We start from the raw sequence: 12,880 nt of genomic DNA on the forward strand, positions 1-12,880 counted from the left end.
GTTGGGGTACCCCAGGGCTCGGTCCTTGGTCCCCTTCTTTTCTCTATCTATACTGCCCCAATTGGACAAACAATCCACAGATTCGGCCTCCAATACCATCTCTATGCTGACGACACCCAACTATACACCTCCTCTCGTGAGATCTCTGGACCTTTCCTCCAAAATATCACCGACTGTCTGTCCGCTGTCTCTAACACTATGTCCTCCCTTTTTCTCAAACTAAACCTCTCTAAAACTGACCTCCTTGTCTTTCCACCTTCTAACCGACCTCCCCTCAACATCTCCATTCCAGTGTCTGGCACCATCATAACCCCCCGACGGCATGCCCGATGCCTTGGGGTCACACTGGACTCTGACCTCTCCTTTACCCCCCATATCCAATCTCTGGCCCAAACATGCCACATGCACCTCAGAAATATTGCTAAAATACGTCCGTTCCTAACCACGGACACGCTAAAGACGCTCGTGGTTGCGCTCATCCACTCCCGGCTTGACTACTGCAACTCGCTACTCATCGGCCTTCCCCGCACTAGACTCGCTCCACTCCAATCCATACTAAATGCAGCAGCTAGACTCATTTTTCTATCCAGTCGTTATTCAGACGCCTCTGCATTATGCCAGTCGCTGCATTGGCTGCCCATCCACTGCAGAACTAAATTTAAACTCCTCTACCTCACTCACAAAGCTCTGCATGGCACTGCGCCACCATACATCGCCTCCCTCCTGTCAGCACACCACCCAGCCCGCTCACTCCGATCGGCTAACACCCTCAGACTAAACACCCCTGTAATACGAACCTCTCATGCTCGCCTACAGGACTTCACCAGAGCAGCACCCATCCTCTGGAACGCTCTACCCCAAGGCATCCGGACAATTCCCGATGCACGAAATTTCAGACGTGCCTTAAAAACGCACCTCTTCAGGGAAGCATACCAAATCTCCTGACCTAGTCCCCCGCCCCTCCCTATGGTGCTCCACCCTGTTTGCCTTCTGATAAATGATCTGTACATAAAATTTCCTATTGCCTATGTTCCCCAACCCCTGCACCTCCTGTACCACCCTCAACCCATTTGTGTCTAACCCAATGTACCTTATATTGTAATTGTTGTATTGTTTTGCATTTATCCATGCCTGAAAGCGCTGCGGAATAAGTTGGCGCTATACAAATAAAGATTATTATTATTATTATTATATCAAGGCCCTTCTCAAATGATTACTTAGTTTGTTGGGTCGGTCAGTTCTAAGAAGAGTCTTGGTTGTTCCAAACGTCTTCCATGTAAGAATTATGGAGGCCACTGTGCTCTTGGGAACTTTCAGTGCAGGAGAATTTTTTTGTAGCATTTTCTAGATCTATGCCACCATGCAATTTTATCTCTGAATAGATAGGGGTGTGTCTTTTTAAAATTCTCTCCAATCAACTGATGTTACCATAAGTGAATTTCAATCAATGTGTAGAAATATCTGAAAGATGATCAAGATGCGAGGCTACCAGAGCTAAGTTTCAAGGGTCATACAAAAGGTTGAAAGAACACTTACATCAATACTAAATGTTATATAGAATCATAATAAACTTTCTTTCCTCTAGATGTAGAGGGAGCCCTCTTGTTACAGTAACAGTCCTGGGTATAAATAGATGATGGGAGAGATCTCTGTATTATCCCCTGATATATTTATACATAGTTATTACAGCGCCCCCTTGCTACAATACTCTTCACTGTAGGATTACAGAGTATCTCCCTGCTCGTCTCTAAAGATTTGGGGGTTGGCGCGGGTGACAGGTGAGTTGCGGCGGGGAGCGGGGGGAAGAGAGGGAGAGAGAGATCTCCCCTCCGTTCCTCCCCGCTCTCCCCCGCCGCTCCCCGCCCCCCGCCGGCCCCCGAATCTTTAGAGACGAGCGGGGAGATACTCGGCTAAGGCACTACTCGCTCGAGTAATGTGCCTTAGCGAGTATACTCGCTCATCTCTAATAATAAAATATATACAGTACATAGAGAAAATAGCCCAAAGCAGACCAAAACCATTGCCGTATGCGCCCTGTAATCCAAAACTATCCAAAATGTCCGAAACAAAATAAGGAACAGGTTTCCATAGTTTATTTTAGCATAAATTTACTAATTAAAAAAAAAACTATAAATGTAAAAAAATTATTTTTTACCTTTTAACTCCTAATAAAACTAAAAAAACTGGAAAAAAAAGTCAGTGAAAAAAAAAAATTAAAAAAATAGCCCTATACGTCACGGGGGAAAAAAGAAGCAAAAATAATTTTGGTAGCTGAAGGAAAAAATATAGGGCAGTAAAACCACCAAATGGGCAAAATTCCTAAAAAGGTACAAAACAGCCTAGTCCTTAAGGGGTTAAATAAACTTTATAAAATGGCAACCTTTACAATTTGGAGCCATTCTCCTGGCACTGGTCAGCAGACAACGATGTGTTAGTAGTGATGTCACCAAGGCAACTTGCAACTGACTACCACCGTCATGTGATGTGATGGTGGGCAACACATCATCCTACAGCGATGACGAGAAGCAATGAGAACCCTGATGACAAAGGACCATAAATGGTACCAAATTGTTAAGATAACTTTATTGCATACTCCTTTTTCTATTAAACTGGTTAGAAATCTCTTAAGGGTCAAAATAAAGTTGCAGTAAAGCAAATTGGTGAGTTGTTTCTTTTACTATTTACAAAAGATTTCTGAAATAAAACATTAGTCATGGAAAACCCTATAAATATACATTCAGGCCTCAGTCACACGTGCGTTTTTTCCCGCGTTTTTGCGCATCCGCAAATCACGTGACCGGGGCCGACGATTCGCAGCTAGCAGCGTTTTCGGCAAAACGGCCCAGCACTGCCCGCTATCCTCTGCCACAGCTGTGGCAGAGGAGAACGATGTTCGCCCATTGAATTCAATGGAGCCGGCAATACAGCTGATTGGTCACAGCCCTCACCAATCAGAGGCAGCTCTCACTCACCCATTCATGAATTCATGAATGGGTGAGTGAGTGCTGCCTCTGATTGGCTGAGCACAGGGACCAATCAGAGGTAGCTCTCAGCTGTCATTCAATAGCTGAGAGCTGCCTCTAATTGGTCCCTGCGCTCAGCCAATCAGAGGCAGCACTCACTCACCCATTCATGAATTCATGAATGGGTGAGTGAGAGCTGCCTCTGATTGGTGAGGGCTGTGATCAATCAGAGGCAGCCCATTCAGCAGGCGGGATTTTAAATCCCCGCCTGCTGAATACTACACAGAGCAGTTCAGGAGAACTGCCGGCCGGACGCGGCTGAACTCCGTCTGCAGGAAAAAGGTGAGTATACTTTTTTTTTTATTTTTACACATTTTAGGATCGTTTTCAGGGAAGGGCTTATATTTTTAAGCCCCTCCCGAAAATTCATCCCGCGCTCGCCGGCAGCCCATTGCTTTCAATGGAGCCGGCTGTATTGCCGGCTCCATTGAATTCAATGGGCAAACATCGTTCTTCTCTGCCACAGCTGTTACAGCTGTGGCAGAGGAGAATGATCTTTATAGTATATGTTCTCAGTCGGCTCGGCGCTGCTGCCGCCGGCCCTATTGAGCGCATATAGAGAACACAAGGAGTCGCAGAACGCAGATAGGCGTGTTCTGCGAATCGTTGTGTCCAATAATTTATCGCACATCCGCATAAAAAGCGGACATGTGACCGATCCCATTGCGAAGCATTGGGTCTATGTATGCACGGATCGCATGCGTAAATCGCGCGAAAAAACGCCCGTCTAACCGAGGCCTCAGGCCTAATTCCCACAGGCAGATTTCTGCAGCGTCTCACGTTGCCCCGCAGCTATTAGATTATATTGAACCTAATAGTGCAATGCTCACGTTGCAGAATTCCACCGTGGAATTCCGCCCCGTGAAATCACCCATAATAACCCACGGCATGTTTTATTTGCCGCGGGCGTATGCGCGTAAGGCTTCCATTGCAGTCAATGGAAGCCGTCCGTTACAGGAAGGCTTCCATTGCAGTCAATGGAAGCCATCCATCACACTATCTTCGACTGTAGCACAGCGGTAGATAGTGTCATGGGAGGCGGGACATCGGGCAGCGGATCTGGAGGTGAGTATGCGGTCTCTGTGGGGGCGCCGTGACGGACTCCGCTGCGGAATTCCACTTGCGGAGCCCGTCATGGCCATGGGCACTAGGGCTAATCACAGTCAAAATATAGGAAAAACAAGGGCAAGACAACAGGAACTTCTGTAAAAGTTTCACCTCATTCATAACAATACATCCACTAAGCACTCAGGGGGCACTAAGTTATCATAACTTTTAAAAATAAAAAAACAGCTTTGCTATCCAATCATATTGCAGCTTTTCTTGTTTTAGAGGAGGAGACTAAGCTCTGATTGGGTTTATGGCCAATAACGCCAATTCTATTAGACAGTTGTGATAAATGAGACCTACAGAATTCATTTTACACCTACTACATTTACCACAGAAAGAATATCTACAGTGAACTACATCAACTGTAAGAACATTGGATACTATGGTACAGCTATCGGAGAGGAAGCCAACAAGAAAACTATGTATAGCACAGTTGTTGGAAACAACACAAATATTAAATTATGCCTTGTGAAACTTCCATAGGGTCAATTTTCAATCCCTTTTTAGGAAAACATAGATCAGGCAAAATAGAAACATTTAGGGAGTAGAACCAAATGAATGAAGGGGGCACGATAACAACTGTATATATATATATATATATATATATATATATATATATATATATATATATATACATATATATATATATACTGTATATATATATATATATAGCATGTTTTACGCTTCTTAAAAGGGTTGAACCACCCTGAACAAATATCACTTGCCATTGACCTCTTATGATGGATAACAGTCAAGCACTGCACCTGGCTATCTCCATCAGTTCTACAGACAGTGAATGGAGCGGTAATGTGCCGGCATGATCTGCACCAAATCTGCCACATGTGAACAAACTTTTATATTTCTCAGTGGTAGAAGTGATGTATCATTAAAGGATATGGACATCTCTGCATTGAATTTTTCAATGTTTGCTCTCTAAATGCAAAATTAAGTAACTTTGTAAGTATCCTTTAAAACTCTCACACTTTTTTGTTGCTGCAATGCAAAGGGCAGGAGTGCGTGTGCACATCTGTGCAATGTTTCAGAGCCCTCCCCTTTCTCAAGCATGCAAGCCATACCTGGCCTGAGAGTTACTTTATGTTTGATATAACTTAAAAAACATTGATATCTGTGTCTGTGATGTTTTTATTGGGACAGACCATTCTTGAGATCCCCACTGTCCTCTATGCTAGGCGACAGGATAAGACCGTTACATCTCTTTGCAGTATGCCCTAAAATCCGAGTTGTAAACTTCATTCACATGGACTGCACTGCACCTTGTTGCAAAATTTTGGTGCAGAGTCCATTTAGAAAGTCTGCCATTTCTGAACCCCTGCAATTTTTGCACTAATCTTTAAGGGATATTCTGGGAAATTGTGAACTTTTCCTATTGATGGCTGTCAGGTCATCAATAGATGATCAGCGGGGACCTACCACTCAAATCACCGACAATCAGCTGATTCCCAGTTCTGCTGTCTCTATGGTCAGTGGAAAACGCAGAAAACGCTGACCATAGCATAACTCCCAGAACTGGTACTGCAGAACAGCTCCCACTGAATTCAAAGGGAACTGTACCTGCAGTACCATTCCAGGCTGCTATGCTTTCTGCTTCCTCTGCAGAAAGGTAGTAGTTGACGCTTTCTGTTTCCTCTGCTGATCGTAGCGACAGCAGCACTGAAAATCATCTGATCAGTGCCAGCAGATCATCTATTGAAGACCTGATGTAATCAATAGCAATAGTTAAATATGTCCCAGCATATCCTTTTAGGTTATTTCATATTGTTATATATCTCTTCTTGGAAATTAGCTCATGGTCACAATATTCCAGATTAAAATAACAAGCTATTAAGAAATAAACCAAGGAATTTAGCTTGTCCAGTTTATACTGAACTATCTCTGATATGATGACAAGTCAGAAACTGATGTTTATAAAACACTGGGTCCTATTTATAAGTGATACATACTCCTAGGATGAGATATTAAAAGGAGTTGTCCAATTTGTCACTAGGCCTTCATAGCGCTTGATGTAGATGCGACCGCAGTGGTTGACTTACTTCAACTCCTTCAATCCTGCACTCGTGCTCCCAAAAATACTCGCTGCCACCACTGACTGTCTTACTATATGGCAGATAAGCCTACGCAATGTATTGGAGTACAGGCACTCCCTCAGAATCAGGGCTCTTACCTACTTGCGTTTTTTAACGCTGCGATATTGCTGCATTTTTTAAACGTGATTGTCAATGGGACTTTCTAATGTTAAAAACGCATTGCAAGTTTGTGCTTTGCGATTTTTGTGCGATGTGTTTTTAACATTAGAAAGTCCCATTGACAATTGCATTAAAGAAACGCAAGTGGGTAAGAGCCCTCACACTCTTATCAGGGTCTACAGGTTTTCTTGCATAGAGTGACAATGATTGTACTTAATAAAGTGTAAGACTCCACTTACCATGGTGGTCACCTTAAAGGGGTTGTCCCGCGAAAGCAAGTGGGTCTATACACTTCTGTATGGCCATATTAATGCACTTTGTAATGTACATTGTGCATTAATTATGAGCCATACAGAAGTTATCAGAAGTTTTTCACTTACCTGCTCCGTTGCTAGCGTCCTCGTTTCCATGGAGCCGTCTAATTTTCAGCGTCTAATCGCCGGATTAGACGCGCTTGCGCAGTCCGGTCTTCTTGTTTTCTGAATGGGGCCGCTCGTGTCGGAGACCGGCTCCTGGTAGCTCCGCCCCGTCACGTGCCCATTCCAGCCAATCAGGAGGCTGGAATCGGCAATGGACCGCACAGAAGCCCTGCGGTCCACCGAGGGAGAAGATCCCGGCGGCCATCTTTAGCAGGTAAGTAAGAAGTCACTGGAGCGCGGGGATTCAGGTAAGCGCTGTGCGGTGTTCTTTTTTAACCCCTGCATCGGGGTTGTCTCGCGCCGAACGGGGGGGGGGGGGTTGAAAAAAAAAAAACCTGTTTCGGCGCGGGACAACCCCTTTAACTCTAAATGCCTCATGTTGAGAGACTTATTCATTGTTTTTAACAATCATGCTTTCTCAGTAGTAGTAGCTTTGTCTTAATACAGATTGTACTTCTTATCTGAGTATTATGTCATGATTTGCTTTACCAATCTGCTATACATACGTCCTTTTGGCCTTATTTCTTAATACTGCTTTAATGTATACAGCCCTTTGAGCACCCTTTTTGTGGTTTATTGTAATCTCATTATTGGCTGTGCCCCCTTTTCTAATTTATTTCGTACCATTTTGTTATATTCGAGTTTTCTTAAAGTTGTAGTAGTGAAATTCAATTAAAATATCAGTACTCAATTAAGACAAACGCTTTTTATGGTAAAGTTACACATGATTACAAAGTTACAGTAAATACTGATACAAGAGGTTTGTAACATACCTCCATCCCCCAACTGGGCCTTGCCTAAAATAAAAAACAACGAGGGTATACCCACCTCTCCTGGAGCGCTGGGATGCAGTTGACACCAGTATCGGCGGTGATTTTCTATAGACGGCCAGGCAAAAGCATGTGACTATTACAGCCAATAAGATGCCATCGTCATCACTCCTGGCATCAGTACTCATATTCTGAGCACCATAATGCCAGGAGTTTGGGGATGTGATGCTGCAGCTTCTGATTGATATTGGAAAATATTTTTACTCAAATACTATTTGGATCAGTATTTACAGGTATTAAGGAAGGGTTAAAATCTTGTGGTAAAAATCAAACAATTAAGTATGACAACAGTTAAGCCCAATATATCACATCCAACCCCCATGCCCCAATCACAGGGCTCAGGGAGCTGACATATATATGGAATTGATTAGCAGGGTGCTACCTCTGGAGAGCTGGTGATTTGTATTCGTAAACTATTCAGTTACTTTTCATGGTCAAAGAAAGAAAATCACATATGAAGGCCATGCCAAATAAATCTGTGTATTTCAACTCCTTGGAGTCTTGTATAACATGGGGGTAAGTGGGATATTGAGAATAAAGACTCTGGCACATGAGCATATATTCAGTCCTTATGCTGTCCAAGTAAGAAAATGAAGTAGACTTGGACAGTGCACTGCCCAGTATTAGTCAATATTAGAGATGAGCGAGCACCAAAATGCTCGGGTGCTCGTAACTCGAGTCGAACTTTCAGTGATGCTCGAGAGTTCGTTTCGAGTAACGAACCCCATTGAAGTCAATGGGCGACTCGAGCATTTTTGTATATCGCCGATGCTCGCTAAGGTTTTCATTTGTGAAAACCTGGGAAATTCAAGAAAGTGATGGGAACGACACAGAAACAGATAGGGCAGGCGAGGGGCTACATGTTGGGCTGCATCTCAAGTTCCCAAGTCCCACTATTAAGCCACAATAGTGGCAAGAGTGAGAACCCCCCCCCCCCACACACACTGTCAGCATAAAGATCGTTCTCCTCTGCCACAGCTGTAACAGCTGTGGCAGAGAAGAACGATGTTAGCCCATTGAATTCAATGGAGACGGCAATACAGCTGGCTCCATTGAAAGCAATGGGCTGCCGGCGATCGCGGGATGAATTGTCGGGAAGGGCTTAAATATATAAGCCCTTCCCTGCAATTCATCCATAAATGTGTAAAAATTTTAAAAAAATATACTCACCTTGTCCCGGCAGAACGATGTTAGCCCATTGAATTCAATGGAGCCGGCAATACAGCTGGCTCCATTGAAAGCAATGGGCTGCCGGCGATCGCGGGATGAATTGTCGGGAAGGGGTTAAATATATAAGCCCTTCCCTGCAATTCATCCAGAAATGTGTAAAAATAAAAAATATATATATACTCACCTGGTCCCGGCAGACGGAGTTCAGCGCGGCCAACGGCAGTCCTCCTGAACTGCTCTGAACAGCTGTGAGTAGTATTCAGCAGCCGGGGATTTAAAATCCCCGCCTGCTGAATGAGCTGCCTCTAATTGGTCACAGCCTGACCAATCAGAGGCAGATTCCACTCACACACCCATTCATGAATTTATGAATGGGTGAGTGACTGCTGCCTCTCATCTGATTGGTCCCGCTGAGCCAATCAGAGGCAGCAGTCACACACCCATTCATAAATTCATGAATGGGTGTGTGAGTGGAATCTGCCTCTGATTGGTCAGGCTGTGACCAATTAGAGGCAGCTCATTCAGCAGGCGGGGATTTTAAATCCCCGGCTGCTGAATACTACTCACAGCTGTTCAGAGCAGTTCAGGAGGACTGCCGCTGGCGCGCTGAACTCCGTCTGCCGGGACCAGGTGAGTATATATATATTTTTTATTTTTACACATTTCTGGATGAATTGCAGGGAAGGGCTTATATATTTAAGCCCTTCCCGACAATTCATCCCGCGCTCGCCGGCAGGCCATTGCTTTCAATGGAGCCGGCTGTATTGCCGACTCCATTGAATTCAATGGTCAGTGCTCGTTTAATCGAGACGAGTACCGCGTGGTGCTCGTCTCGAGTAACGAGCATCTCGAGCACCCTAATACTCGAACGAGCATCAAGCTCGGACGAGTATGCTCGCTCATCTCTAGTCAATATGCAAAAGACACATCAGTTTTTTTTACATGAGCATATGGAACATGAGAAAAACACCTCATGGCATGCACTATTTTGCTGCGATCTGAGAATGAGAAATTCAAGTCAATGGGAATACAAAAAAAAATGGATAACCCTCAGATGCCATCTGTATGCTGTGCATGTGCTGTCATATTTCATAATAGATGCAGGACTGAAAGAATTGGGCCTGCTTCGGGTTTTTCTTTGCAGACATGAACAGATGACATACTGAAGTAAAAAAAATGGACACAAGGACTGCAAAGTATACTAATAGATCACATACTGAACATGAGTAAACAGTGTTATGCAGCCACAAAACAGGCAAATACAATTCTGGGATGTATTAAGAGAAGCATAGAGCTTAGATCTCATCTGGAATACTGTGTCCAGTTCTTGGCACTCCAATTTAAAAAAGACATTGACAAACTGAAGCAAATCCAGAGAAGAGTTACCAGGATGGTGAGTGGTCTGCAAACCATGTCCTATGAGGAACAGTTAAAGGATCAGGGAATGTTTGGCTTGTAAAAAAGAAGGCTGAGAGGAGACTTAATAGCTGTCTACAAATATCTGAAGGGTTGTCACAGTGCAGAGGAATCAGCCCTATTCCCATTTGCACAAGGAAAGACTAGAAGCAATGGGATGAAACTGAAAGGGGGAGACACAGATTAGATATTAGACACTTAGGGTGGCCAATGAGTGGAACAGGTTGACATGGGGGGGGGGGGGTAGGGTGAGTTCTCCTTCAATGGAAGTCTTCAGAGGCTGCACAGACATCTGTCTGGAATGATCTAGTGATCCTGCACTGAGCAGGGGGTTGGACCCGATGACACTGGAGGTTACTTCCAACTCTACCATTCTGTGATTCGACATAGAAAAAATGTCTGTTTTTTATGGATGCAACAAGAATGAGTTTTTTTATGCTCGTGTGCCACTAGCTTAAATACAGCCACTGTGGGAACTTTTGCAGGTTTTCAATGAAGCTGAAACTGTTCTCTATCTGCATCTATGTCATCAGTTAAAGGCAATTGATTAGCTTTATTTACCTGTATCAGGTAATGTAGCAAATATACTGCAAGACATACCATGAGCAGCTGCAACAACAGCACCAGCAAAAGCAGCAAGTATTCGGCCTTTGGTTCCCACCAGGAGCTTGCGGTACCGTTGAGGTTTCTTCATTTTGGGACTGCTGCCTCTTTCTCATTTCAGCAATTCCTCAGTGACTGAAGAACAAATGGAGATAAAGACATTAAACCGCAGCATTTCAAGGGGTCCTCTGGTTGTATATAAAAAAAATTTATTGAAATGTGCACTTAATATGCCTGCATTGTATATAATACATAAATATATATTTTATAGTCAAGATTGTTAAAAGTATGTACATGGAAGAACAGCAGAGTGAAGCTGTATACTAAAGACTAAACATTGTACAGTGGCTATAGGAAGTCTAGGAGAAAGTTCCAAGTCATTTAAGTGTGAAAAGAGACGTACAGCTCCATAAAGTTTAGTGCTGCTGCTCATTACCCCCAAGGTGTGACATAGGGCAGTCTGATAATCCTATTAAAATCCTAAGATCAAAAATATTTGCCAACCTAAGGGTGCTATCACACGGAACAGAATAGGCCGCTGGACGCAGTTGTGGGTGTTGTCAACTAGCGTTGCGTTTTTAACTCTGGAACTCATTCTGTGAAACATCTTGAACATCTCAGAGTTTCTTGATTTCCTTTCTGCAGACTTTAGGTGCAGAATTACATCTCCTGTATATTAGAAATCTGCAAGAACAATTCTGCCAGACGTCCCTAATTCTGCAGCAGAAAGCTTTTCCGCTGCAGAATTGGATCTTGCGGTTTTGAAGTAAAGATGCATGGATTTTAACAGGTGGGGAACTCAAGACCCAAAGGGATAACATTGTGACGCAGAAATCTCTATGTAGGCCAATTTCCTCGTGTGTGAAAAGTCTCTAAACATGTCTGGATTGTGCTATACATTTGTACGTAAAAAAAAGAAATGCATTCCAAATTTCAAGAGTGCCAAGTCTTAGTAAATGTTGGATCTGGATTGGGTGTCAACAGTATTCCAGAACCTTCTTTATAAGCCGCGTGCCATGAGTTTCTAGCCACAGTGCTTGGGGGAAGCCTTTATATGTAATATTTAATTAATTCCCATCATCTTCCCTTGCTTTGTACATGGACTCATATTCAGGACCTATTGTATAGTAAGTACTAATGAGCCAAAGACTGCACTTCAGTCCATAAAAGGATTGTGTCTGCCTTGATATCTCGGTAGTATTCCTCTTCATGAGGATATATTCTGGTATATCCAGAAACAATATATCTTTGTATGCCAGTACGTTATAAACGAGGGTGAAACAAAAAAAACTGTACGAGTACAGCACCAAAATGGGAAGGTAGGTGTGTGATTTACTAGAAAAAACAATTTAGTAAAACTTTATTCATTCTCATGTTAACACAGTGATTTTCTATAGGCAATGTGAATAATGGTGTTATCTCATGCAGAAGATTATCCCTATGTCAGGTGAGCGAAGCACGCATTATAGAAACAGATTTCAATCAACACCACCCAATAGACCTCCCATTACCCACAGTGCAGTTGCAAAACTTCTTTCTAACTTCTGAGAAACTGGTTCTGTCGCTGGTTAACCAACATCATGATGATTTAAAACAGTTACCGATGAAGCATCAGCAATCACTTTTCTGGTCTCATTTAGCAAGGGCCCACAACACAGCACTTATTGTTTATCTCAAAAGTGTGGGGATAGCCATGCCTCCATGCAGCAAATTTTGTCTACACATAAATGGCATCCTTACAAATTGCAGATGCTGCAACACCTGGCATAAGGATGCTCTCAACATGTTCTGCTTGAGATAACATTGCCTGTGATAAAGAAAAATCACTGTGTTAACAAATAAAGTTATGTTAAAATGAAGCTCACTATTGTTTTTTTGGTGAAAATCTCTGTTGGTTTTATAAATTGCACACCCACCTTCCCAATGGAGTTGAATCCGATGGTGGCCTTCAAAATGGCTGTCATGTTGGTAACATGGCTTAACAGGTTTCCCTTTTCTCCTACAGCTTGTATGCAAAATCAGATCACCATCTGCCAATCCGTTTTCATTCTACATGGGTGTTTTCACACTTAAGACACCCTGTATATTGGATGAATTCATTTGTC

At 43.2% G+C, this 12,880-nt stretch overlaps 1 protein-coding gene across 1 annotated transcript in view; it reads right to left on the reverse strand.

The window, feature by feature from the left end:
• The window catches only part of RGS17 (regulator of G protein signaling 17), a 134,994-nt gene that overhangs the window by 55,684 nt on the left and 66,430 nt on the right, over positions 1 to 12,880 (reverse strand). Inside the window, exon 2 of the mRNA XM_066594553.1 lies at positions 10,773 to 10,910. Coding sequence (XP_066450650.1) covers positions 10,773 to 10,891 — 119 coding nt within the window. The 5' untranslated portion in view covers positions 10,892 to 10,910. The remainder of the gene's footprint in view (positions 1 to 10,772; positions 10,911 to 12,880) is intronic.

This window comes from Eleutherodactylus coqui, chromosome 3, assembly GCF_035609145.1.
Source record: "Eleutherodactylus coqui strain aEleCoq1 chromosome 3, aEleCoq1.hap1, whole genome shotgun sequence".
NCBI lineage: Eukaryota > Metazoa > Chordata > Amphibia > Anura > Eleutherodactylidae > Eleutherodactylus > Eleutherodactylus coqui.